The 26,515-nt window shown below is 42.5% G+C and overlaps 2 protein-coding genes across 5 annotated transcripts in view; one reads left to right on the forward strand and one right to left on the reverse strand.

The window, feature by feature from the left end:
• LOC111872329 (dynein light chain 1, axonemal) overlaps positions 1-26,515 on the reverse strand; it is a 63,700-nt gene that overhangs the window by 16,032 nt on the left and 21,153 nt on the right. The window lies entirely within an intron of this gene.
• The window catches only part of LOC111872326 (serine/threonine-protein phosphatase 2A 56 kDa regulatory subunit delta isoform), a 130,019-nt gene that overhangs the window by 10,137 nt on the left and 93,367 nt on the right, over positions 1-26,515 (forward strand). Inside the window, exon 1 of one of the 4 annotated variants that reach the window (XM_023866076.2) lies at positions 9,883-10,429. The exons of the other annotated variants lie outside the window; for them this stretch is intronic. Within the exon in view, the coding sequence (XP_023721844.1) occupies positions 10,379-10,429 (51 nt within the window). The 5' untranslated portion in view covers positions 9,883-10,378. Of the gene's footprint in view, positions 1-9,882; positions 10,430-26,515 lie in introns of those variants that run through there. 4 annotated transcript variants of the gene reach the window in all.

Here is a 26,515-nt window from a genome sequence, read left to right on the forward strand (position 1 = left end):
ACAAAGTAGTGTAACAGAACACAGCTTACTCTATTTTAATATGCAAAAGAAAGGACTAAGGTAAAAGTTGTAAAGGCACAATGCTTAAAACTACCACTCCTTTTTTTCACCGTGTTTGAAGTTGATGTGGTGGTTCGATATTTGCTCATGATGTTTGATAACATGCATGCCCGCACCAGAAGTTATATTTAGGGCCAAATCGCAGCCATGCTTAATATCGTAGTTTGACTGCGTGTTTCGTAAATAAGCATTTCGAAACAAATCTTCGCTATTTTCGTTACATGACCTTCAAAAATTGAAAGTCATCAAAAGTCATTGTACGCGACAAAAAAAAATGTTACTGTAGTCCGTTGGGTACATTAATTTCGGGCAGGAAAGTCATGTGTCAGATCCGTATGATTTTTAAAAAAAAAAGTGGGCATTACGGGGCGGGAATGGCCTCTCAAATCGTATTTGGCGTTTACTTTTTTATTTTTCCTTTGTAGAGTGTGTGAATCTTGGTAATGGAGCTATTTCGATAGACTTTGTTATAAATTCTAACTTTTATTATGTGTGTTGAGTAGAGAGGTGTGCTGTTTGTGGTTTTCAGGTGACATGGCAAATTTGTACGCTCAGAGAAATTCATCGCAAACGTCACGGTCTTCTTATCTCTGCTGCAGCTTGGGAAATATTAATATGAACAGTTTTAAGTGCATATCCGATTCGTTGAATATTTAATGAAATACTTCTAAAATTAGGTCGTGCCTTGAATTGGATGGAGAAGTATAATTTTGGATTCCAAATCCGTTAAGAGTACATCCGATTTTCACCACATTCGATTTTGGGGAGTTCTGTTTTTACAATCGAAGGCAAGGTTCTTTTACCTCATTGTCAAACGCTCCCCAGTCGCTGCTTCTTAAAAGTAGTGTTATCTGAGAATTGAATCCACATGAGGCAAGGTAAGAGGTCTGATATTTGGAAAATTTTATCCAATATCCTCCCAAGGTTAAGTCCATATATAGATGAAATATTGGGACCACTGAGCCAAATTCAGCACATTTCCCGTCCAACAGTAGTCTCTAACGCTTCTGGTAGATGGGGGAAGCATCTAGATACCGCTTAGCCAGTAGAGGCCGAACTCGCTGGCTGAGTCAGGACTGATGGCACGCACCAGTATCGGTAGGGTATAGAGACTGGTAGAATACCACAGGGGGACGTACAATAGACCACTGGTCGCGGTGCATGGGGAAATCCACCCCCTCCAATAATAATAATAATAGATGAAATATTGGGGATCATCAGTATGGGTTTCGTCGTAACAGATCAGCTGCTGATCTGTTTTTTTTTTATTTATCAGATACTGCAGAAGAAATGGGAGTACAATGAGACAGTACACTGGCTATTCGTAGACTTCAGGAAGGACTATGATTCAGTTATGAGGGAAGTATTGTACAGTATCCTCAAGGAGTTTGGGCTATCCATGAAACTAGTTAGGTGGTTTAAAGTGTGTTTAATTGAATCCTATAGTAAAGTCCTTATAGGCAAACATGTGCCTGATAATTTCCTATCCAAAATGGTCTAAAACAAGGAGATGCTTTATCGCCACTGATTTTGATCTTTGCTTCAGAATACGCCATTAGGAAGATCCAGGAAAGCCAGGTGGGACAAATTAAATGGGACACGTCAGTTGCTGGTCTATGTTGATGATGTGAATTTACTGGGTGATAACTTAGATACCATAAAGAAAAACATACGAACTTTAATTGACGTTAGTAAGGAGTTTGGTGTAGAATTAAACGCAGAGAAAACTAAGTATGTGTTGCTGTCTCGTCACCAGAATACAGGGCAAAATCATTATATGAAGATAGCAAACGGATGTTTTGAAAATTTGGCACAGTTCAAATATTTGGGAACTACAGTAAGAAATGAAAATTTGATTAAAGAGAAAATTAAGAGGAGATAGAATTCAGGTAATGCTTGCTACTGTTCAGTCCATAAACTTTCGTCTTATCGTCTGCTGTCTAAAAACGTCAGAATTACGGTATACAAAACTATAATTTTGTTTAAATTGTGTGTTTTATCCGTCACAACACAACACTCGGATGTTTGTTCACATCAGCTGTGTGCAACGAGTTTATTGATCTCGATAGTGTTCTGCACACACTTGCTGTGAACAAACCTTTGAGAGTTTTGTTGTGACGGATAAAACACACAGTTGGTATAAGTCAACACAACACGATGAATTCCTTGAAGATTGTAATTTTGTTTGTGGTTTTGTATGGGTTTGATACGTGATCTATGACATTAAGAGAGGAATATAGACTGAGGGTGTTCGAAAACAGGGTGTCGAAGATAATATTTTGACCCAAGAGAGATGAAGTGACAGGAGGTTGGAGAAACCTGCATAATGAGGAGCTTCATAACTTCAACTGTTCTCTGATCAAGTCACGGAGGATGATGTATGCAGGGCATGTAGAACGAATGGGCAAGAAGAGGAATGCATATAGGATATTGGTGGGAAAGCCAGAAGGAAAGAGATCACCAGGTAGACCAAGCCGTAGATATGTGGGTAATATTAAAATGGATCTTAGACAGGATGGTTTGGTATTGACTGAATTGATCTGACTCAGGACAGGAACTAGTGTAGGGTTCTTGTTAACACGGGAATAAACCTTCGGGTGTTATAAAATATTGAGAAGTTGTTGAGTAGCTGCACAACTGGCGTTTTCTTAAGAAGGGCTTAGCTCCATGAAGTTAAGTTGTAAGGAGTGTTGCATTGCGTCAGCTGTGAGAAAATTAACGGGAGTAAAATAATACTTATTTGCAACAACAAATACCACGAAAGCAATACTGGACTTACTTAAAAGTATTGGGGATTTTTCTGGGAATCGTGAACTATTTCAACGAGAAAACACCGTGGTTCATCACATATCTTTCTATGCATACTTAAAGACAAAGGGAACGAAACTGAAAGATCACAATTATCAGTTTAATGTGTTTATTTTAAGGTTGTCAGCCTTACAACCCGGCCGCCCTTTACCCACAGGAAGATTCCTGGTAATCATTTCTGTTAAGAGGCTGAGTCGACCCCGGGTCCATAGTGCGGCTTGAAGGATTAGGTCACGTGAAAAAAATAGTGATCGGATATATTATTTGGAATTAAAATGTACATCGAAAATAAATTCATATTCGATTATTCTTAATATTGATAGCGTGGACAGTTGCTGATGCGTATCACAGTTCACTCCTTATTCTCCTGTCTTAATGTGTGAAGTAGACATTGCCGCGTCACCATGAATGCAATTATTGTGTAATGAGTATATTACTTTGAACGAATCGTAGTTACGGAGATCGTGACTGAGGTAACAGTTGATGACGTCATTAAGGTCGTATGGCAAGGTCGTTTGCGTCTTATTATCTCGTGTAATGATAGCTGTACCTCCATGAATAAGTGGCTACACAACATCCGATAACCGAATAGTTAAGCTTCGATTATGATTGCTACAAGGTTGGAGTGTGATGACATAAGGTGTGGGACTCTTTTAAGAAATTTTAATTTCGTGGTGCTAGGTCTTGCATGAACATTTGCTGGGGTTATTTATAAGTATTCTAGAAATTTCCTGCTTTTAAGTAACACGAAGTTCGGTACTAAGTTCATGAAACGTCATTGGGCGTTAGCCATTTCAGTTCAGTTCGAAATTTCATGTTTTAATAATCTCCAAATGGCTTATCTCAGACTCATATGTGACGAGAACGCGTCAGTATTTTTGAAGAATGGCATCTAGAAGCTGAGTTTATTACGGTTTGTAAAACTAGACTAGAAGCCACAGTTTTCGGTTATGGCTTGATTTTGGCTCACTGCTGCACGGCTTTCGTATGTCGACTTGAATGTTGAGTTACAAACAAATCGCCGTGGTCTTGCGGCAACTTCTTTGACACGCCTGTGCTGCGGGGCAACATACATGAGCGACGCAGAGCATTTTATACTTATGATACTTATGCAGCTGAGCCCTTCTTGAGGAGAAGCCAAATGTTCAGCTATTCAAGAATTTCCCAGCATTTTATGGAACCCGAAGGTTCATTACCGTGAACAAGAGCCCTCCACTGGTCCCTATCCTGAACCAGATCAATCCAATCCATACCATCCCATGCTATCTCTCTCAGATCCATTTTATACTGTCCACTCACCTACGCGTCGGTCTTTCCAGTGGTCTCTTTGCTTCTCANNNCCCCCAGTATCATATATGCATTCCTCTTCTCCCCATTCGTGATAGATGCCCTGCCCACCTCATCCTCCTTGACCTGTTCATGCCAATTATACGTGGAGAAGAGTACAAGTTATGAAGCTATTTTTACCTTACACGATGTGCAGTGTGTGGGGCACGCGGTAGCGTAGTTGGTTGAGACACTATGCTACAAGCCGGAAGGTCACGGGTTCAAGTCCCGATCAGGTCATTGGATTTTTATCAGTTGACGTAATCCTTCCAGCCGCACTATGGCCCTGAGGTCGACTCAGCCTCTGACAGAAATGAGTACCAGGAATTAATTAAGTAATTTTCCTGGGGAGAAAAGCGCGGCCATCTATGAGCCGATTTTCTAGAAAACGTGGGACCCCCAATGTCTCACAACCCTATGGACCTTCACGGACTGTTACAGGAATAGCTTTACTTTTTTTTTTTTTACTTGACTGTGTGCAATGTTTGAGCGATGTAAGTCAGGGCTTTTAACGTCTAGAGAACGCAGCGCACAAAACTAGGCAAATATTTGGAGTCTGTGATGTGACAGTTACGAGGGGTTGATGAGCTCACGCAGAGTAATTGAAGAATAAAAGTATCCGAATTAGCGGCTGCAAAAACATCATCAGTATTGGTAGTGTTGACATCATGCTGTGCTCTGCAGTGACATTGAATTCAGTAGGAATCGCACAGTGGATGCCCAAACTGTGATCTGCAAGCGGCAATGCCAATTCCAATTTCAGAATTTCTCGTTAGGCAGTGTCAGAGGGGAGGGAGTTCTTCGTCGAATCATCGTAACATGAGAGGAGACGTGGCTCCATCTCATTAAGGCGCGATGCTGTGAAACAGTGCGAAGACTGCAGGCAAAGCTGGCCGCAGCAAGCTGAGGCGGTGCGGTCACCGCAGAAGAATGTAACCGTTCTCACAGTCATCACGTTTATTCTGAAGATTACTTTTGTGAAAATATTAACGCTTTACGTAGCAGTAAAGCGTTTGTTTGCTCTTCGGTAAGGCTGAACTAAAAAGAGGAATTTAAAAAATTTTTCTTTTCAGAAGGGGTGAGACGAAGAACATTACCAGAATTTAATACTGGGGTACGTTCTTAATTCTTTTTGCATGAATTCCTAGCCATGCATATCCGTGACTTTTATTACTGTCGTTTTACGTCATGTCTGTGAACTGAAGATTCCGTCGAAGTTGTCGGATTTAATCTGAAACATTCGTGTCAGCACCATGTTCATAATTGCTGGCTTACAGAGAGCATTTCGTACGTAATGTATGGATATATGTGTAGTGTATAACCATAACGAAATTCAAATTCCTACCATTAATAGTTCGCTGGTTATCCCCGTCAGAGAGAGGACAAAAGAAAAATCCCATACATCCCCTATGTCGTTTTACACCCTACAGGAAAATTACTTTGTCTTTCGAAGACTTTTACCACATATTGTTTCATCATTATCATCAGTAATCTGTCAGACGACAGGTCCACAGTCTCTTCCAAAAGAGTTTCTCCACTTAATGCGATCTTCTGTTTTTGGAAAGAGACTATCCAGGAAAAGTGATAATGTGGTAGTTTTTCCATTTGCTTTCCACATCGCAGTTGTACTGCGACCCCCCTCCTTGGTGTCTCCACCTTATCGTGGTGAGGGGGTTTGAGTATGCCAAGGACCCTGAGAGCTATACCAGCGGCAGCGTAGCTACTGGCAGGGCCTCCCTTGCTGGACAGGTCAAAGGGTAGGCATCAGACGAAGAGAGACACCGAAAACTGATATCGGAAGCAGCGTCATCAGCAGCGACTTGAAGCACAGAGCAAATGATGCTCGAGATGGTTCAAGTTCGTATAGCAACATATTGTTTACGGACCCTAAATTATCACTCACACCCCACAAATTTGCCGTCGATGTCGTTACTGGGGTGGCTTCTCCTAGCATAACGTTCATATCAAGTGAAAAATGGTCAGCGGGTTCAGAAGTTCGAAGTGAGAGACATGCTTCCATTAAGAAAGGGAAAGTAAACTAAGGAAGTTTTTATATAAATGATCTCTTCTGAACTCATTTTATTCCTCACGTAAATTATCCTAAAACATGTGTTACACGACGTACGTATATACTCGAGCTCATTTTGTCATCATGAGTAAACATTTGTCACCAATGGAATACCAGATGAGCGTTTTATAGTATACCAGTTTTCTGAACACAACTTGGGATTGCATTGAACTTAGACTAAAGCAAAACAAACACCGTGGTTTTTAGTCCTCAAGCGAACTATACCGACCGAGCGACCGCCGCTTGTCGGCAAAGTTAGTGCCAACTTTAGCCGATAGAGGATGTCGCGTGGTCAGCGCAACGAATCCCCTCGGCCTTTAATTTCGGTCACAGAGGCGGTCAGTAAGCTTGAGTAGATAAACCGTCCTAGGAGAAGCAACTCAAGTTGCCTCGACCAAATCAAATAAGGACATTCTTGCCCTACATCCAGAAACAATCGAGAACATAGAGATTCTTTCCTTGCCGTGCAGTAAGGCAGACTGACGCGCATACAAATATATCTGATAACAGCATGGCAAGGGCATTCGCTCCATAGACTTGTGTAGGACACAAATGACCGAGACAGATTTTAGAAAAATAACGAAACAACAGAACTGAAAGAGTCCGAAGTTGAACTTCGTTTTTACGCCATGCCGTCAGAAGAGGAAGAGGACGAGATGTTGGCTGAGCATTCTTACCCCGAAAGAATTTGGGGTCGCAGGTAATTCACGAAGATTGGTCGATAGATGTCATCCCAGGTCACATCACAAAGAGGATAGGTAACCATTAGAAGGGCGACAGGTGGATAAGCGGGAAGGAAACAGGCTCTCTGAGCCAGAGTCGGAGAAATGAATGTGTCGATATAAACGGCACGCCACTGACCTCCATTTAGTGCCGAATTTAATGCGTGGAAAGCTTCTTCTCTAAAGGTTCGGCCACACAGAGCGCTACATACGCTATGTTCGCTATAGGAACGGAAAAATATCTCTCTTTATTGCCAATGTGACTGGCCACACAGACTTCCGTATGCTACGTACGCTATGTTCCCTATGTTAGCTGCGTGGCAGAGTGTACGTAGCGAACATAGCGTAGCGCTCTGTGTCGCCGACCCTTTACACATTCATTGTACGGTTCTTAGTCAAGTACAGGAGTAACATAGCAGTTGGCTTAGCATCATGCGGGGCGCGCTGTAGCGTGGTTGGTTGAGGCACTGTGCTGCAAGCCGGAAGGTCGCGGGTTCAGATCCCGCCGACGTCATTGGACTTTTCCATTGACTTAATCCTTTCAGCCGCGCTATGGCCCTGGGGTCGACTCAGTCAGAAATGAGTACCAGGAATCTTCCTGGGGGTGAAAGACAGCCGGCGCGTAAGGCTGATAGCCTTACCGCCGTCTGTGCTCCGATTGTCTAGGCAAACGTTGGAGCCTCGACGTCTCACAACCGTATGGGCCTCTACGGCAGGTTACAGGGATAACTTTACCTTACCATTTTTGTGGATGGTTATGTTACAGCAGTAAACTCCATTACTACAATCATAGAAAGCCAAGAAACGGTATTCTGAAGGAGTTATTAAGATACAAATGACGGTTCTTTATGATAGTGGTAGGGCACTCCATTCACCCTTAACCGTCTAATTTTCGTCTTCGAAAGAGGAACGAATCTCAATGAAGCTCTTCGTCATGCAGAATGAGTGTTAATTAATCTAAGCTGTCAGTCTAATTATCTCCAGGATTGTAAGAGGAGTAATTGCAAATTCCAGCGATTCGTGAAATTTTCCACAAGATGGGATTGCTATAGGACATATTGGGCCCTTGCTAAATGTAATTAGTTCCACTTGAATAAGGACGAGTCTTGTTGGGAGAAGGTATACGGCTCCTTGTAATATTGGATGGGTGAGGCGCTGTTATTTTCATTGTCATATGCTGCAGATGTGAGAATGTCTGCACAGTACTTACAGGCTGTATTTTTCAATATTAGTTGTTTTTTAGTTTCTTCGGTTGGGGTAAGACTGAGTCCACGTCGGCCACTAATTGGCCTATTGTACCGGCCCCGGATGATAGATGATGAATGTGGAGCAGTGGGTGGAATGAGAATTGGCAGGGGAAACCGAAGTAGTCTGAGAAAACTGCCCCAGTGCCACTTTGTCCACCACAAATCCCATATGACCTGACCTGTGCTTGAACCCGGGCCGCCGCGTTATGAAGCCAGTGACTGATCGCCTTCAATATAGTTTTTTTTTTTTTGAGAATCGTTCAGTGTTGATAGCGTTTGGAATCGAATCGGAACACGTGATTGGTAACAGAATTATGAAAATGTTTCTCAGATTCTTCAGTCGTGTTCTGTTCTGCTTGTGGGAAAAGTGGTCATTGGTTGTGTTGCATCATATCCCTCGTTTCGTCATTACTTTTTATTTGCTAGTTGACCTTGCACTGTAATGATTTCCGATGTGTGGAAAGCGAGCCTGCCGGCTATTGAAATGATAATGATAGTTATCACAAGTATTCTGCACTGCCGACTTACTAATGTGTTCAGTTTGGAACGTTTTAAAAAGCCACGTTGTATGAAGTTATTTGACGCTAGTTTATTTTAACCGACGCTTTCTTACACATGTAACACGCATGGTAGACACCCCCCCCCAATAGAAATGAGAAAATCGGAAGGGAAGACGCTACTTTGAATATCTGGGAATTAATAGAAAGATAATATTAAAAAGAATCACAGAGAAATAGGATGTGAATAAGTAGGGTAGGTCCATCTGGCCTAGGATAGGTTCCAGGTCTGTTGTGAATACGGCGATAAACTTGCCGGTTCCAAAAAAGAAAAATGGAATTTATTGACTTGCTTAGCGTCTGTTAGTTTTTGAATGAACGGAGTTTATTTTACCGTCTTGAGAAATGCGTAAAGTGTGGCGATTGAAATATTGCAGTTAAATTTTCTTCCTTGTATAACTGTAACTGGACATTGAGTGGTTTAATGACGAGATCTTGCTTTTTTTTCATAATGTTGTGAACACTCCATTGCCTTTAGTCCGCAAGCGAATTATACCTACCGATTGACCGCCGCTTGTCGGCATAGTTGGTGCCCAACTTTTGCGGATAGAGGGTGTCGCGTGGTCAGCGCAACGGTTCCCCACGGCCATTAATTTCGGCTTTCTAGACCGGAGCCGCTACTTTTCCATTCAGGTAGCTCCTCAATTATCCTCACGAGGCTGAGTGGACCCCGTTCCAGACCCACAACTTCAAAGAAAATCTTGTAGCGCCGGAAATCGAACCCGGGACCTCTGGATCTGTGGCCCAGCAAATGGAAATGTGTTGCCGCCTTCTGAAATGTCCTTGTGATATGCTTGGACACCCCCGTTATTGAGTCAGAGAAATATTAAGTAACTGATTGGTAGGTAAACCACCTACAGTACCCATCGTCTCTTAAGGTCAATTGATAATAGCAGCAAACTAATTAACTGATAGATCCACTGAAGTTTTCGATAAGACTAATATAACATTATAGTGCTCTTTGAAGAGGTGCCAAGTACGGCGAGTGTTTATATGCTTACCCCTCTGAGGGTAGAGCGTGCCCTCCCTCCATGATCCCACACCCAACTCATGGAGCATACTATGTCCTGGCTTAGTATTGTGTAAGTGTTGGGCACTGCTAGGTGCTAGCTTAGTACGTTTCGATATATGTATGTAACACTACAACTTACACAGTTAATGGCTCAGACGTGTTGTGGTGGAATTAATCTTAACTAACATGAACTTAAAATGTCGTTTTATAGCGTCACAGTCTCTGTACTAGGTACTAAGTAAAAATGAATATTCCAATAAGTCATATGATTTTTCTGTAATTCCAGTAGACCCACTTCGACAAGGTTATGTAGGGTGTGAATTCAGGTTACAACACTATCGAAGTTTGTATTCTGCTGGCTTCGTTTCTTCCAATATTTGTACAGATGTTACTTTCAAACATGGAGTGTGGTGTAGGGTATCTGTCAGTCATGTCTGTATTACTTTTTGTTTGTGTGTGTAATACTATAGATGTGCTGAAGTGCTTGAGGAAGTGTTTAGAATTCGACTGAAGAAGTGTGTTACTTTCGATATGGTGTTGGAATATTTCTTGTTGAAGTATTAAGTGACATCACCGAAATGGCGCTTGGAAATATGTTTCGCAGAAGAAAAAGCTGGACTCTTGAACCGGTATGTCTTCCTCTAATCCACATGTATGTAAACTTGGTTGAGTCTAACCTCCGCCTCTGTAACAGAACTCATGTTTGTGTTTAGTTCACATGCCGAATGCACCGACACTGTTTGTTTTGTAATCTCTACAACTATCAGTCCTAAGTTCTTGGACATGGATGTGTAGTTCGGCATAAGTTTGTACAAAATTCGGATGGTTCAGAGACGAGTTGGTGTAGAGAACACTTTGGCACTTCCGACTAATGGGATATAACACCGTTTCTCTTAGTGGGGGGTAGAGTCCAACTGGGTCCACTGGGCACGGCGGCCACTGATTGGCCTATTTTACCTGCCCCGGGTGATTATGATGATGGAGAATTTGGTGGAATGAAGATTGGCAGGGGACACCGAAGTGCTCGAAGAAAACCTGCCCTAGCACCACTTTGTCCACCACAAATCCCACTTGACTAGACCCGGGATCGAACCCGGGCCGCCGTGGTGGGAAGCCGGCGATTAAGCGCTTGAGCTATGGCGGGGACCATATAACACCGTTAGTCCGGTGGAGGAGAGCCGATATTTCGGAGGAACATACCCTCCATCTTGGGGTTGAAGAGTATGCCAGGAAAAAAACCAACATGAAGAAGACAGCTGCCGTATGTTATACAGTCTCACATCCCGGAACTTAAACAACTTTTTCTAGCCACCGCTTTGAGAATCTCACATACAGCCTTGGAACTGATCATATGTTTGATGTTATAGGCATATATTATAAACCTTTTATTATCTGTATTCGTATGAACCAAAGCCAGTGCATTTAGCGATTATGAAACCGATCATTAAGTTGAGATTGTCCCGAAATGACGTACATTTCGGGAAACACAAATTTAAAACGCTGTACTTTTTGTGTGTTTGTAGCCGTTGCTCAGCGCCCATTAAATCTGCTACATCCGCCTCTCTATCTATACACATTGAACTAGAAAACCGCTGAGTGGAGTTTATTGAAACTTGAAATTGGGGGGGGGGGGGTTGTCGACTATTCCAGATTTAGTTAAAATGGGACAAAGCTATACACTTGACATGAAGGCGAAACTGCGTGAATTTGGCTAAATGGATCTCGAAACGAAGAAATGTTTCTTAGAGATATACCTTTGCCTCAATTTTTACGGTTTTCGAAATAAATAAAAGTGACGCGGTGTGTACATATCCGAATTTGTATATCCAGGAATCAGTGCCCACCCCCGAACACATCACTCGGTCACCAAAGTCTCTTACTCATAATAATTAAACGTAAGCTTTCTCCCACCAGAATTTATAGATATTCTTGTATGTAAATATATATTTACTTAGAATGTGGTTGGTCATGCTACCGAAGTCTTATTTTCGATCACATGAGGGAGTCAGTAAATGGGTCATAAATTGATATGAAACGTAAAACATGTACCGACCGAGCGACCGCCGCTTGTCGGCGAAGTTAGTGCCAACTTTAGCGGATAGAGGGTGTCCCGTGGTCAGCGCAAGAATCCCCACGGTCGTTAATCTCGGTTTTCTAGACCGGAGCCTCTACTTTTCCATCCATGTAGCTCAATTATCCTCAAGAAGCTGAATGGACCCCGTTCCAGACCCACTATTTCTCAGAAAATTTGGTATCGCCGGGAATCGAACCCAGACCTCTGGATTTGTAACCAGGAACTCTGACCACTAGACCACAGAGGTGGTCCTTTACATATCCTTCACCAATATTAATACACTTGTCCCAGGAATTTTCCTGGGAGGTAAAGTGTGGCCGGCGCATAAGGCTGGCAAACTCACCGCTATATGTGAGCCGATTATTTAGAGAAAATGTGGAATCTCGACTTCTCACAACATTATGAGCCTTCACGGCGTGGTACAGAGTTAGAATTACCTTTACCATATTTGCATTTACCATCGCTACAGATGTGATTAATCTGACTTGATTGTGACGTATTTTGCAATCATTTGATTGGAATTCCAATACGTTGAAAAGAAAGAACACTTCATATTGGTCAAGTTCATTTTGTCTAGTATTACTAGTCTTAGTCCGGTCTAGAAAACCGCGATTAACGGCCGTGGGGATCCGTTACGTTGACCACGCGACACCCTCTATCCACAAAAGTTGACATTAACTTCTCCGACAAGCGGCGGTCGCTCGGTCGGTATAGTTCATTTGCAGACTACAGGCCACGGAGAGTCCACAACATCTTAATCGTCACAGCTTTAGGCGTTGTTGCTGTTCGATTGCATTCTTGGAATTTTTTCCACCAGAAATTTCAGAAAAATTTAATTATATATTTCAAGTGAGATTACTACCTATATGGTAGTTATTAAAGATGTAGTTGGACACACGACTTCTAGCATGATCTTCCATATATTCAACCCTTCATGCAATTTAATGCGGTTTGCTGAAGATTATAAACTATTCTAAAAGCCTTGTCCGCAGATGTAACGGGTATGTATTGATAAGATATTTTGTACATGACGTAGTCTATGTACTTGTGACGCATGTCACAAGCAAAAATACATCGAATACTATGTAGACCATCACGTAAGGAAAGGCCACATAGGCCGGACTCATATCGATCTATCGATTGAGCGATCCACCAGCCGACCAGTATATGAGATGCCAGTTTCTGCAACTGTTGTGATATTGTTAATCGACTGAATTAGGTCGTGTTTTTGCTTGTTGTTAGCAAATGTTTTCATTTTCACTTTTTTTATTGCATCAACATACACAAGAAAAGGTTAATGTAATTTGAAAGAAACCTGCTATATTTATGCGCCCGAAAGTGTGCTAATAAGATTATTGACTGTATCTCCAGTTTATCACGTTTGTATCAATTACGAATAGCCGACTGAATTGTTAGACGAGTTTCGCAACTGGGTGTCATTTAACGTCCATATACCGCTTCTACTCGTATTTTGAACCACGTAACGAATTTTAATCCAATTTGTCATTATAGACAACCCCAATTTTGTAGGATCCATATTGTCTACCAGCTGGATGTGCATACTTCAGAGATTGGTACGATGCTGACAACCAATGCTAGCGTAGGACCCAGGAAGTTTGTGTGGGAATGGATCTCCGAAAGATATTATACTTCTGTCACGTTCATTATTTCTTATAAATGTAAAATATCTGAAGAAAATTTCTTATATTTTTCTTCCTACCCTAAAGATGGAGGCGATACGTTCCTCCGAAACGTCGGTTAACACCACATATACACGGTACCAAATCCCAGAATACTGCTTTCTTCATAGTCACCGCCGTGAAAGCCTCAAATCTTGTAAAATATCTGTTTGGTGGCCATTCGAAATCTGTATTTAGCAGTCCATTTGATGATATTTAGCGAACACAACTTGTAGGCACAAGAAATGTTTTATGTAAATAGATCCTACACTTTACCGCCTCTGTGGTCTAGTGGTCAGAGTTCCTGGATACAGATCCGGAGATCCCAGGTTCCATTCCCCGCGCTACCAGATTTTCTGAGAAGTAGTGGGTCTGAAACGGGGTCCACTGAGCCTCGTGAGGATAATTGAGTAGATATTTCAAGGAAATAGCGGCTCCGGTCTAGAAAACCGAGATTAACGACCGTTGGGATTCGTTGCGCTGACCGCGCGACACCCTCTATACTCTAAAGTTGGCACTAACTTCGCCGACAAGCGGCGGTCGCTCGGTCGGTATAGTTCGCTTGGGGACTAAAGCACGGAGTTTGTTTGTTTGATCCTACATGTTTATAGAAAACGTGCACTGAACATGTTATAATTATTAAAAATTACAAACATGACCGTACAGAACACTGATGTGTTGGATACATTTTTCTTATTTTACGCTTTCGCGGTGGTTTATCTCTTAGGTCTGTACGCTGTAAAGGTTCGGCCACACAGAGCGCTACGCTATGTTCGCTACGTACGCTACGTACTCTGTGTACACTGTGCGACGCAGCTAACATAGGGAACATGGCGTACGGAAGTCTATGTGGCCAGTCACGTTGGCAATAAAGGGAGATATTTTTCTTTTCGTATAGCGAACATACGTGTATCATACATAGCGTGCGTCGCGTACGTAGCGCTCTGTGTGGCCGAACCTTAAAGGCTCAAGAGCTTAATGGAAATCACATTTAGCGTAGTTTTAGTGTTTACTAGCGTGAATTGAGTATAGGCTAGCTTAAATGGCTGCGGAATTATACATCTATTAATCGCATGCTTGCTAATCTCGTAGTATATTGAGTAACAGGACTGCAACGCAAAAACGAAGAATTTATATGATGTTTATTTAAAGTTTAGTACTGTGTATATGAATGCATGTATACAAGCTACGAACGTAAAGTAACTTAGCTTCCAAATAGTGACATAAAAGATTTTAATTGTGAACATATTGTTGCAAGTATGCATTTTATTGAAGCATTTGAAGGAAAGCAGGCGTCGTTGAGTTTTTCATAGAACTTTGGTTCTCGCAAGATATACGTAGAAAATTATGTGAAATTCCTGTAAAACTACTGATACACGAGAGCAACTCAAGGTTTCTGCCCACTTTTATGTCTGAGACTAGCCGAAATTGTAGGCGCGTTGAATTTAAGTTCCGGAGTAGTGGCAGCACTGGCAACGTGCGTCAGTTATGGCGTCACTGTAGCACTGACTGTTGTTATAACCAAGATTAAGTTTGGCAGTTTGCCCGTTTGTTATCAAGATTGTGGTTGAAGAAAACAAAGCAAAATCATATTTAAAGAACCCCCATCCAGCATCGTTATTCTTGAATGCAAAGTCAATTCCCAGTTTTACATTGGCTTTTCATGCGGTGAACTGAGGCAGACTATACATAAGTATGAGGCGGATATGCAAAATTTTTCATTGTTTGTGTAACAGTTCTCCTCATTCAGCCAGTGTGATCATCTGATTATCATAAATGGATGGAGAATCCATGGCATTAAAGGTAAAAGGATAAAGTTGTCCCTGTGCTTAATTAACCGCTACGTGTATGGGGGAGTGAAGGTATATTCTCATCTTAACTTCGGCATTAAATGGAAGTGAGTTGTCAGCTTCGCGTCCGGTCCGCCTTGTCCGCAAGCAGTTCCTGTTAGCCAGTGGATAGGAGGCTGTATGGCCAGTCAGGATTCCTGAGAGAAGTTAAAATTTCTTGCCCGTATCGCGAATTGAATGTCGAGTCTCCCGTCGTTCAGTCTTTAGTTTTCTAGGTGCTTATCTCATGCGCTGGAATGAGCGAAGAACGGAAAGTCCACGCATCACCACAACCGCCAAATAAGCTCCCTGTTTAACTTAGAGGATATTGCGTTTTAGTGGAGCCAGAACGTTACCGAGTGCGAATTTTAGTCACTCGAAGCGGCATATGCTGCTTCGGCAGATGCTTGTAGCTTGTTCAATCATTGGTTTATCCGGTAAATTAAAACGTTGCTAAATTGTGTGAAATGAAATAATCAGTGGAGAATGATCCTTTCACTGTAATTAGCTGCAGTTAGATCGATTTGGACTTGCGGATTTAGGTTGCATGTATTAGTTTTTAGAGCCGAGATAGCTGAGTCGGTAAGCGATTGGCTACTGTTCGAATCCCGGTAGGGTCAAGAATTTTCACTTCTCCATCTCGTCCAGACCGGGTCTGTGGCCAACCCAGCCTCATACTGAATGGGTATCGGGTGCTCTTTCCCTGGGGATAAAGCTGCAGGGGCGTGTAGCTGACCACTCACCTCCAACTAGTGCCGACGTTTATACATCCGCTCCCCCGTACATCTTCATGGCGTATTGCTTGCTTATATAAGCACAAGGACCACTTTACCTCTACCTTACATATCTAGTTTCCGCCGTACTTGTTTTCTTATGACCAGTTATTCGCCCCACAACCAGATACCAGTAAGTGTGTTTTGTCTTCACAAGAAAGCATAGAAATCTGCAGACAAGCATCCGTGTCTCAAGCGGAATTCGAACCCGCAGTCCTTATGTTCCAAAGGCCACACGGTCACTTGCATCGGTGTGCAGCCAACCGCTTTAATAATTGTGTCGTTTCTTTAATGACGCTACCAATAGCGCAGTGTATATGCTAGATATCATCGAGGATGCATAGTCACTGAATTGGAAGAAAGGGACCGTAGACTAATTTGAGGTACAATCCCATCAGTTGGCTGGAGCGACTGGGGAAAACCACATACACCTCAGGATAGCCGGTGTCCTAGCCGAGACTCGAATCGGTCACTTTCGATAGTTAGTCAGAAGTGTTACCTTTTGAACCAGCTTGTCGGTAGCAATTGTTGCACATATGCACGCGTAAGGAGAGAAGATTCAGCAATTTTGACCCTTGTATGATGCAATAGTCAAGGTTATTATATTGAACTTAATAAGTAGTGTGTATTTTTCTCTTTTATTTTATACAAGCTGTAATTGAAAGGTGCGGACAGACTTTAAATACCAAAACAAGAACAAATGTCCATATCGAGATGTGTTCGGAAACGCTTAATTTGTGATCTGCGACTGAAGGAATGTGTTACATGCATGATGGTGCGTAGGCACATTTTGGCCGCGCTGTGCGAGATGTTTTCAGTGGCACATCATGATCGATGGACAGGTAGAGGAGGACCAACTGCATGGCCTCGACGCTCCACACCAGATGTGAATCTAGATTTTCACCTGTGGGGACGCCTAAAAGCCCTTGTATATGCAGCTCATGTAGACAACGAGAAGGCACTTCACCTTATCACTGTGGATGCCTGTCAGATTATCCGCAACTACCCTGACATTTTTGGATGGATGCGGCGGTCCAAGATGAGACGTTTAGAGACATGCATTGAATCACATGGAGATCATTTTGAGCACGTATTTTAACTGTACTCTTTCACCTATACCACAGAGATTAAATGTTTCCGGACACGTGTTGATATGGACATTTTTTCTTGTTTTAGTATGTGAAACTTGTGCCCAAAGTTTGTTCGCACCTTATAGTAGAGCGTTGAAGTAATGTCACGTTTCACTAGTTAGCGAAGCGTACGCCTGCTTGTTGCTTTGCGTATGTAACAGGAAACTATAATAAAATGCTCCACTTTATTCCTTTGAGTGCGTATAGGAAGACAAAGCTTGCAGCTCCAAGCCCTGTGACTTAGAATTTATAAAGACGTAGCATTTATATCGACGCGAAATTAGCCGAGCTGCAGATTTTGAGACAAGCTTATGCAGAAGCGAAGGTGGCGACCATATGAGTGGTTGTATGCAGGTCATTGTAGGAAACGTTTACTCTCATTAGCATTATCTTTACTGCTGTTAATGCAGTACTGCTGCGGGCTGGCATAGCTCAGTGTGATGGCTGTCAATGGGCTAAACGAGTCGGGATAGATTCTGGACTGGAACAGGAACTTTCTCGTCGCTGCTCGTTCATATCGGTCCCCGGGATCACCCATCAGCCTATTCTGTGGGTACTAGAGACACTTTCTCCTGAGATAAAACGACCGAAGTGCGACGTTGTCCACGACTCCATCTTGTGCCAATATTAAGAATGCTTAGAACAGTAGATCAGTTCTCCCATACGTCTCCTTGGCATGGTGCTTGGACATTGACAAGTTTACTACTACTACTACTACTACTACTGTTTTCCTGCTCCTATCCGTGCTGCTTCTCTTCCTCCTCCTGCTGGTGCTCCTTCTCCTACTCCTACTCTTATATCCCAGAAGACAGAATAACTCTTTTTGGTTGTGACTTCGTATTCAGGAGATTCAGGGGGGTTTAAAAGTCTCTCCAGGTAAATACAAGGATAGTATTTCTTATTGAACCACGATCGTCTCCTGTCCTTTCCTTTTTTATTTATCAGCCGCCCTATCATTCTGCACTATGTAATCTGAGCTGGAGAGAGAGTCGTTAAATAAACGTAGAATGAATATATGAATGTTCATGATTTATTTAATCCGTCTTGCGGTGCATACACTCATTTTTCTCCTTTTCTCCCTCGCGCTACATGTTTCGGCATAATAATNGTTGGTCCCTGGTCTCTTCTTCAGTTCTGTAATCCTTTTTACACAGACGGTAGGACTTCTTGGACGAGTATCAGCCCTTCGCAAGGCCAATACCTACACACAGAAGAACACAAACACAGAATAAACACATACACAGACAGCCATGCCTTCAGTGGAATTCGAATCCACGATCCCTGCGTCCGAGCGTGCGAAGACAGTTCATGCCTTAGACTTCGCGGCCATTTTGATCGGAGGAATATATAAATAGGCAGATAAATAAACACAACACAGCCGAGGTAGTTTGCAGCGTCATTATATTACATGATGTGACGTGTCCACATAACACCGAATGCCGCGTGGGAGGGCATAGACACGGCTGGGTTCCCTCGGAAATCCTTGTCTGCTCTTTCCAAACTACTGCTGTTTGAAATCGAAGTTGAATGTTGAAATGAGACAGTACAGCAGCTTGTGACCGTTCATCGCGGTTTGCAAAAATACAATCGCTCACGCTTGCAGCGATTGCATAAAGGTGTCATGCCCAGTAGATTTTTGGCCATAATTTTTCATTGTATTTTAATTAACTCTAGGAGGAGAATTGTAGGTTCATTACCGTGTTCACAAGAGCCCTACACTGGTCTCTATCCTGAGCCAGATCAATCCAGTCTATATCGTCCCATCCTATCTCTCTAAGATCCATTTTAATATTGTCCATCCACCTACGCCTTGGTCTTCCCGGTGGTCTCTTTCTTTCCGGCTTTCCCACCAATATCCTATATGCATTCCTCTTCGCCCCCATTCGTGATACATGCCCTGCCCATCTCATCCTCCTTGACTTGATCATTCTAATTATACTTGGAGAAGAGTACAAGTTTTGAAGCTCCACGTTATGCAGTTTTTACCAACCTCCTGTCACTTCATCTCTCTTCCGTCCAAATATTCTCCTCAACACCCTGTTCTCAAATACCCTCAGTCTATAGAAAATGGTTATACGTTTGAACGTTATTGCGGTAAATGAAGATAGGGTAGGTGACCGGGTGTGTACTCTATTGTATCTGCATCTATAACGTCTCAAGTTATAAACTGTAAGGTTTGTTTTATCTAGGAGTTAACTAACAGCAGGAAGGAATAAACATGTGAGGTCGGGAATAGATGAAGTGTGTTACATTATGTATGAGCAAGGCTTGCAGACATCGAGCAGGGTTAGCCAAACTTTTTACGATATTCTAAATCGAACTGCACCTATTCTGAAAAGCTAAGTAACGGAATGTTTGAGTCTGATCGAAGTGATCGTCTGGCTGCACACCCTGTTTATTGTTAGGCGTGCATGACGGCTCACGAGGTAGCTCAGTTAATCCTTGTTCAGGATGTGCTCGCAGGGGAGAGCCGGAACCTAAAGTGATTCGCATATGACACAGAATTATATTCCGAGAGTTTCCAGTCCCTCCAGGTGAATAATATTTTCCTACGGCCGAACATAAGTTCAAGGTGTTTGAGAATAATGTTCCCAAGATAATGTTTGGACTGCGGAGTTAGGAAGTAAGAGTAGAAGGTAAAGGTAAAGAAGTAAAGTTGTGCCTGTGCTTAATTAATTAAGCACTATTCCGTGAAGATATGTGAGGGAGTGTAGTGACCTTGGCATTAGATGGATGTTAGTGTTCCTCTTCACGTCTAGGCCACCCCACCCCCCGGTACTCATTGGATAGGAGGCTGGATGGGCCCAAGAGCCAGCCTGAATGCTGTGGAGAAGAGAAAAATTTTCCACTGTCGGAAACTGAACCCCGGCCACTCTACGCCGTTGCCGGTCTCTCTACCGACTGAGCTATCACAACTCGTAGGAAGTAGCAGTAGGCTGAAGAAAACTGCATAATGGGGAATATCGTAAACTTGAAGACTGCTATATATTAACTTTCAGGTTCCATAAATGATGGGGAATTTCGTCACGAGTTGCGGGAAGTAGCCTTTCAAGGAGGATACGGCGTTTTTTTTATTGCTAGTGGGGCGGGACTAAGTCTCTTGTACTGCTGCCACTTCTGGCCTATTGTACCAGCCCCAGATGATAGGCGAGGGTGATTGTGGAGCAATTGGTGGAATGAAGATTGGCAGGGGAAACCGAAGTACTCGGAGAAAACTTGCCCCAGCGCCACTTTGTCCACCACAAATCCCACTTGACCAGACCCCGGGATCGAACCCGGGCCGCCGCGGTGGGAAGCCAGCGACTAACCGCTTGAGCTATGGCGCGGCCGTACGGCGTCTTGCGCTCAGGTATACAAAAATGTTTAGCATTTGCCTCGAGGGAAGGAAAGTATGAGAAGACACCATTAGGAGTAGCAGAACTTCGGTGTGGAGCCAAAGACCGTCAGTTAGCATCATTAAGTGAAATACTGCGACACTCGCCGAGCTGTTGGTTTACGTGGTGTCTGCAGTTGACTGGCGCAACATTACGCAGCGTGTAAATACTTAGTGCGGTATTTTGGAGTGGCCAAACTTAGCCGGCCCGCCTGTTGTCGCACTGGGGAGTGTCTGTACCCTCCCAGGTGTGTTGAGTAGGTTCATAAGCACTGCCAAATGCGTAGCGTGGCCCCAACCGGAGGCACTCTGTGGAAGGACAAGACGAGAATATTTTTCACGTCTAAAAGGTAAAAAAAAAAGTAACGCTATCCCTGTAACAGGCCGTGGAGGCCAATAGAGTTGCGAGACGTCGAAACTCCCACATTTTCTAGACAATCGGCTCACAGATGGAGTTGATGTTGTCAGCCTTACACGCCGGCCGCCTTTTGTCCCCCAGGAAGATTCCTGGTACTCATTTCTGTTAGAGGTTGAATTGAACCCAGAGCCGCAGTGCAGCTGGAAGGATTAGGTGGATTGAAAAATCCAGTGACATCATCGGGAATGCTCACTGTGTGCCCTTCGTTTAAAATTTCTCCATGCAACTGTCATGTGCGTGTTCAGATAATGAACTATTTGCACATTATTGCATAAACATATTTCCACAGCTGCGAAGTATTTTGTGCTTGGCACCCTAAAGTTGTAAGTTCCGTGATAAATGCCAAGGCTCGATAGATGAACTCTTTGGAGCGCTGTTTGTTGATTTGAAAATTTAAATTTGATACGTCCAAAAATAACACTGTCGTTCTAGAGCAGGCCAGTGGTTCCTGTTCTGTTCAACTTGTTGATGTGATAGCTTCGACATATTACGTAACTCCAGCAATCCTTATGTAGACAGCATTCAGTCGGTTCGTAATTCCTTTGCTCTGCATCATCTGATATTGTAATTTTCTGAGGTCTTTTCGTGTTGCTAATTATTCCCGGTATTAGCAAATAATATGCAATTGTAACACGCATGGATGGACTAATTTTTATGAACCTCCAACAAAGCAACCTACGATAGTACTTAGATCTCTTTGTATAGTGTCGCCAATTGTAATTTATTTGAAATTGTTTACTTCATTCTTCGTTCTCCGCGTCACAAGTTTCTGTCGCTTGTTGCATCAGAATCAGTATCATCAGCACATCATTGAAATCATCAGTGCAGATAATTAAGCCACCAGCAGTGTTTCGGATTAGAGCTTGTGTATATAACTTACAGATATAATACACATGCTAAGTTCGAAAATAAAGTAACAAGACTGATTGTATATCAGAAATTTTACTGCTTGTTAATGACGGTGATTATTTGAAATTAGCGAGGTATGCTGGCGGGATCATAAGCCCCTGGTAGGGCCACCCGTGCTAGACAAGGGTAGAGGCCAGATGAAGTGTAGTTCCTGGTCTTCCAGGTTGGGAGTTGGGGGTTGTGCGTGGGGCTAGTAACCACATCGCTGAAAAATCTGCTGTTACGGAACTTTTAGATATTTGGAGGAAGCTAAGACCCACACAGGGTTTTAGCGCCAGTAGACATTTAACTAACATAATGGAAAAGAGACCTTTCTGAGGAGCTGTAAGTCGCTTAGCTGCTCAGGAAAGTAAGCAGCCAGTTGCTTTGTTGCAGCGCCCGTTCTCAGGAGACTGTTCTGACTTTAAACACACATCTCAGTTGCTTTGGTATACTTGGAATAATTGCTGGGATAAAACAAACGGCAAGTCTTTGTATATCTGCTGCCGTTACGTTGCTCTTAATGTCTCCATTGGATTCGAATAAAGACCCTCTGAACGAAAGTTTTAGTTTTGGGAGCGAGAAATAACACAAGGTAAGATCTAGCGACTACGGTTGATATCTTAACGCAGTATTTTATTTTGAGCCAGAATTGCCTTTTTTTTTTCATGTGGTGAGACTGAGTCGACTTGGTACTGCGGCCACTGTTTGTTCTAATTTACCAGCCCCAGATGATAGATGATTATGATTGTGGAGAAACCGGTGGAATGCAAATTGGCAGGTGAAACCGAAGTACTCGGAGAAAATCTGCCACAGTGCCACTTTGTCCACCACAAATCCCACACGACCTGACCCGGACTCAAACTCGCGCCACCGCGGTGGGAAGCCAGCGACTAACCACCTGAGCTATAGCACGGCCACCAGAAATGCCTTATTATTATTATTATTATTATTATTAGAGGGGGTGGGTTTCCCCATGCACCGCGAATAATAGTCTATTATACGTCCCCCTTTGATATTCTACCAGTCGCCATACTCTTCCGATACTGGTGCTCGCTATCAGCCCCGTTCAGCCAGCGAGGCTGGCAGTGGTAGCCGATACTTCCCCATCTACCGGAGGCATTGGATACTACTTGGGCGGGAAACTTTACCTAATTTTGCTCAGAGGTCTCCTAGAGACATGAGGATCTGTTACGTGCCGTAAATCTACGACAGAAATGCCTTACGAAAAGAGTTATCTCGGGTAGATGAGTGGAAAGACGGAAGTTGTCTAACCAAAGATTCGTTTTTAGCCTACGTTTTGAAAAAATAAAAGTAGACTTATGAGATAACCTTGCTGTATGTGTGACTGTATATCTCCCTATCTTTTCTAGGCAACGGCTTGGTAAAAAGTTTACTGCGGTAACGAATACACGCGCAACAATAGAAGAACTCTTGGACGTGCCGTTTTCTGTGCGATCCGTGTTACATGAAAGGGAAGTAGGCGGCTAGTGGCTTTCAACATACATTACGTGTATGAATGAATACGTAACGAAATTATGCAGGAAGCAGGCAGAAGTCGTCAGAATCATGTGAATCCAAGTGTGCTTGCAACTGGATAAGGAGAAGCAATGCGTAGGCCGGTCAGGCCTACACCGTTCGTGACTATAGGCCGTTTCGGAGTGGTAAAAAAGTTACGGCATAACCTGCTACAAATGCCTGCCTGCATTGACACATGTCCTGTGTATGTCTTGTATAAATGTTATTCATTACAGTAAAGTGACAAGGCTTGTATCGTGTCCATAAAGTGCAAATGTCCTTACCTGGAAGCTGCGTGAATGCAGCTACACTCGTGCTGAATTACGGTGCAACAAATATGACGCCTTCACAGAAAGACCAACCCGCCCCGTCGTCGAAGAGGGGACCCCATTTCCAAACAAATATACGGTCTTGGAACGAAGAAAAATTCGGTTATAGTCACCGACGGGTCCCGAAATCAAGAACGACTTTGCTGGCGAGGGCCAGAAGAATTTTTACTGGACCTGGCAATAGTTCTTTCCAAAACTTCTTATTTATTGAATACGCTTTCGTAAGCGCTCCACAACTTGGAGTTAAAATTCTTGATTGCCGGTTGTGGAAGAGCGAGTTCGTGATGTGTAATTTGAAAAACGAGCCAACAAGATTTATTCCTTCGACTAATCTATAAAATAATACAGTTAAACGGTGTCATTAAATATTAACCCAATAACTAGTCAGGCTATTTAATTGCGAAAGATGTGAGTCGGTGCTTTTTATGGAGAACTAGAGATGTTCGAGAGAGAGGTCGGTACCAGTCTGAAGGTATTTTATATATTTGCTTTAGAATAAACGAGAAAAGCTTTTGAAGACACCAATGACGTGATGTGTTCCGAAAATCGGAATAGAAGTTAGCAATGAGGCAGACTGCTCGTGATCCTAACCTGGTGAAACTCCCTGTAACGCGAGTGAACTCTTCCGAAACTTGAGACAATCCGGAAGAAACGCCCAGACAGCCTGTAGCAGCTGCAATTCTGTGAATGAATTTTGGAATTGATATTGTAGAATATTCCTCTAAAAACGTTTTTTTTTTAGAATTCCCAAACGGGTTACCCAGCCATTTTATTGTACCGTACAGGCGACTGAGCCGGTCACGGTAGCCGAGCGGTCTAAGGCATGTACTGTCTTCGCTCGCTTGGAAACCGGGATCGTGGGTTCGAATCCCACTCAGGGCATGGATGTTTAGTTTGTGTGGAATGCTAGGATGATATGTGAATTCAAAAATGACGTGGAAGAAGGTTGGTATGACCTAATTAGAGATATTTATCTGCATTTTCTGACCAGGCCGAAATGTGACTAGGACAAGTATTAAGTACAAGTCACAAGCGTTACTGCTTGAGCAAACTGTCTCGGCGACACTTTACTAGAACTACACATAAAGTGGATTTATTTTGTCACCACGTGATGTCCGAAATATTTTCGTGTTCGTGAAGAGTAAGCGTTAATGCATTATCTTTATGTGTTGCATCCTGTAACGTGTCATGTGCGTGAGTATTTTTACACCTATCGACACAACATTTTCTTATGAAAATAAATAAATATAGATTATTTATATTAAAATCTTGAAACCTTAAAACACGACATGTTTTTCGACCCTTGTTTGGTCATCATCACGCGTATTGTCTGTGCTTAGAGGCTCAGCTTGTTTTTAGTATGGATCCTTATTTTGAAAATAACTATATAACATGTAATATTGCGCTTGGTAACAAAACTCTTGGTAATATCTGCTTTTTAGTCCAAGTATGTTGGTATTAAATATAATTAGTTAAATTACTATACATCTAGTTGAAGGTTAAATTATTGTCGAAATTAATATTAAATTATATGTGTATATTTATTAATTATTTCGCTGATATAATGTTCGCTCCGGATTGGTTCCTTCCTAGGTGGGTACGATGTTCTGAACTCTTTTACGTTCACAAGCGCTATCTCCCATTTAATCGGCATGCAAGTTTGGTGTAGTGGCACTATCACAGACGGTGTTATCATATGCGATATGGAGAATTCCCCTGTTGTTTTGTAGGTGGTCGTTTGGACTCTGTCGGGACCGTTGTGTGTGTGGTAATGTGTTACACATTTCTGTCGTATTTGCATTCATGTGATGTAAAGGCGTTCTGGGCGCAGGAAGCTGATCGCAGTAAATGTAAAATAAAATAGAAATTTCATGGAAGAATGAAGATGGCCTTGGAATTTCGCCTTGGATTCTGTACCCATATGAGAGTCATTCTGTATATTTCTGAAGCATTTAACACATCAGTTTATAAGCAGAGCAGTTCTTATGTTAGGAATATTGTAAATTGTAATACGAAAGTCTCGTAATTTCTATAAACGTGTGCATTTTGAGTTATCGTGTTTTCCTTTTAACGCATATTGGGCATGTTAATTTAAATAAATGTATGAATACACACATTTCGCGTACAAGATGATAAGCTATGCGCATATACCAGCAGTTTGCAACGGAAACTTCCGAACTCAATTTGTTTCTTGTGTCATTTACATTTCTATGTCACTGAGACCTGATATGCCGTGTACACCAAACATGGCTTGTGAAAGTTCCTAATCTGTGACTTACAGGCCTACTATCTTCTTTAATTTCAGAGGCCTTTATACTCGGTTAGAGTGTACAGTTAGAGATGACTGTAAGAACATATGCAGAGCCCTGCGACAAGTTATAGAGGCTGTTGTTAATTCCTGGGACGTTGAGGATAGTAGAGGTGCTGAAGATATCAATGCAATTAGCTTGAGAGATAATAGCGCCGTCAGTTAAGTAAAAATGACGTCTGCTGTCTTGTAAACGTTAATATTGTAAAGAAATTAAAAAGACTGTTTAGACGTGTTTTAGTTACTGTCGGCTGACGAGGAAGTCATTATCTCATTGTGCACAGATAGTCACTCACTCTTGTATGTATGTGTGTAAGGGGTGGCCCGTAAAATCCGGCCCTCGCACTGCGACCCTCAGTGATCTGTTGTGCTTCCCCATTGGATTAAACCTTTATT

The sequence above is a fragment of the Cryptotermes secundus genome, unplaced genomic scaffold, assembly GCF_002891405.2.
Source record: "Cryptotermes secundus unplaced genomic scaffold, Csec_1.0 scaffold55, whole genome shotgun sequence".
Lineage (NCBI taxonomy): Eukaryota > Metazoa > Arthropoda > Insecta > Blattodea > Kalotermitidae > Cryptotermes > Cryptotermes secundus.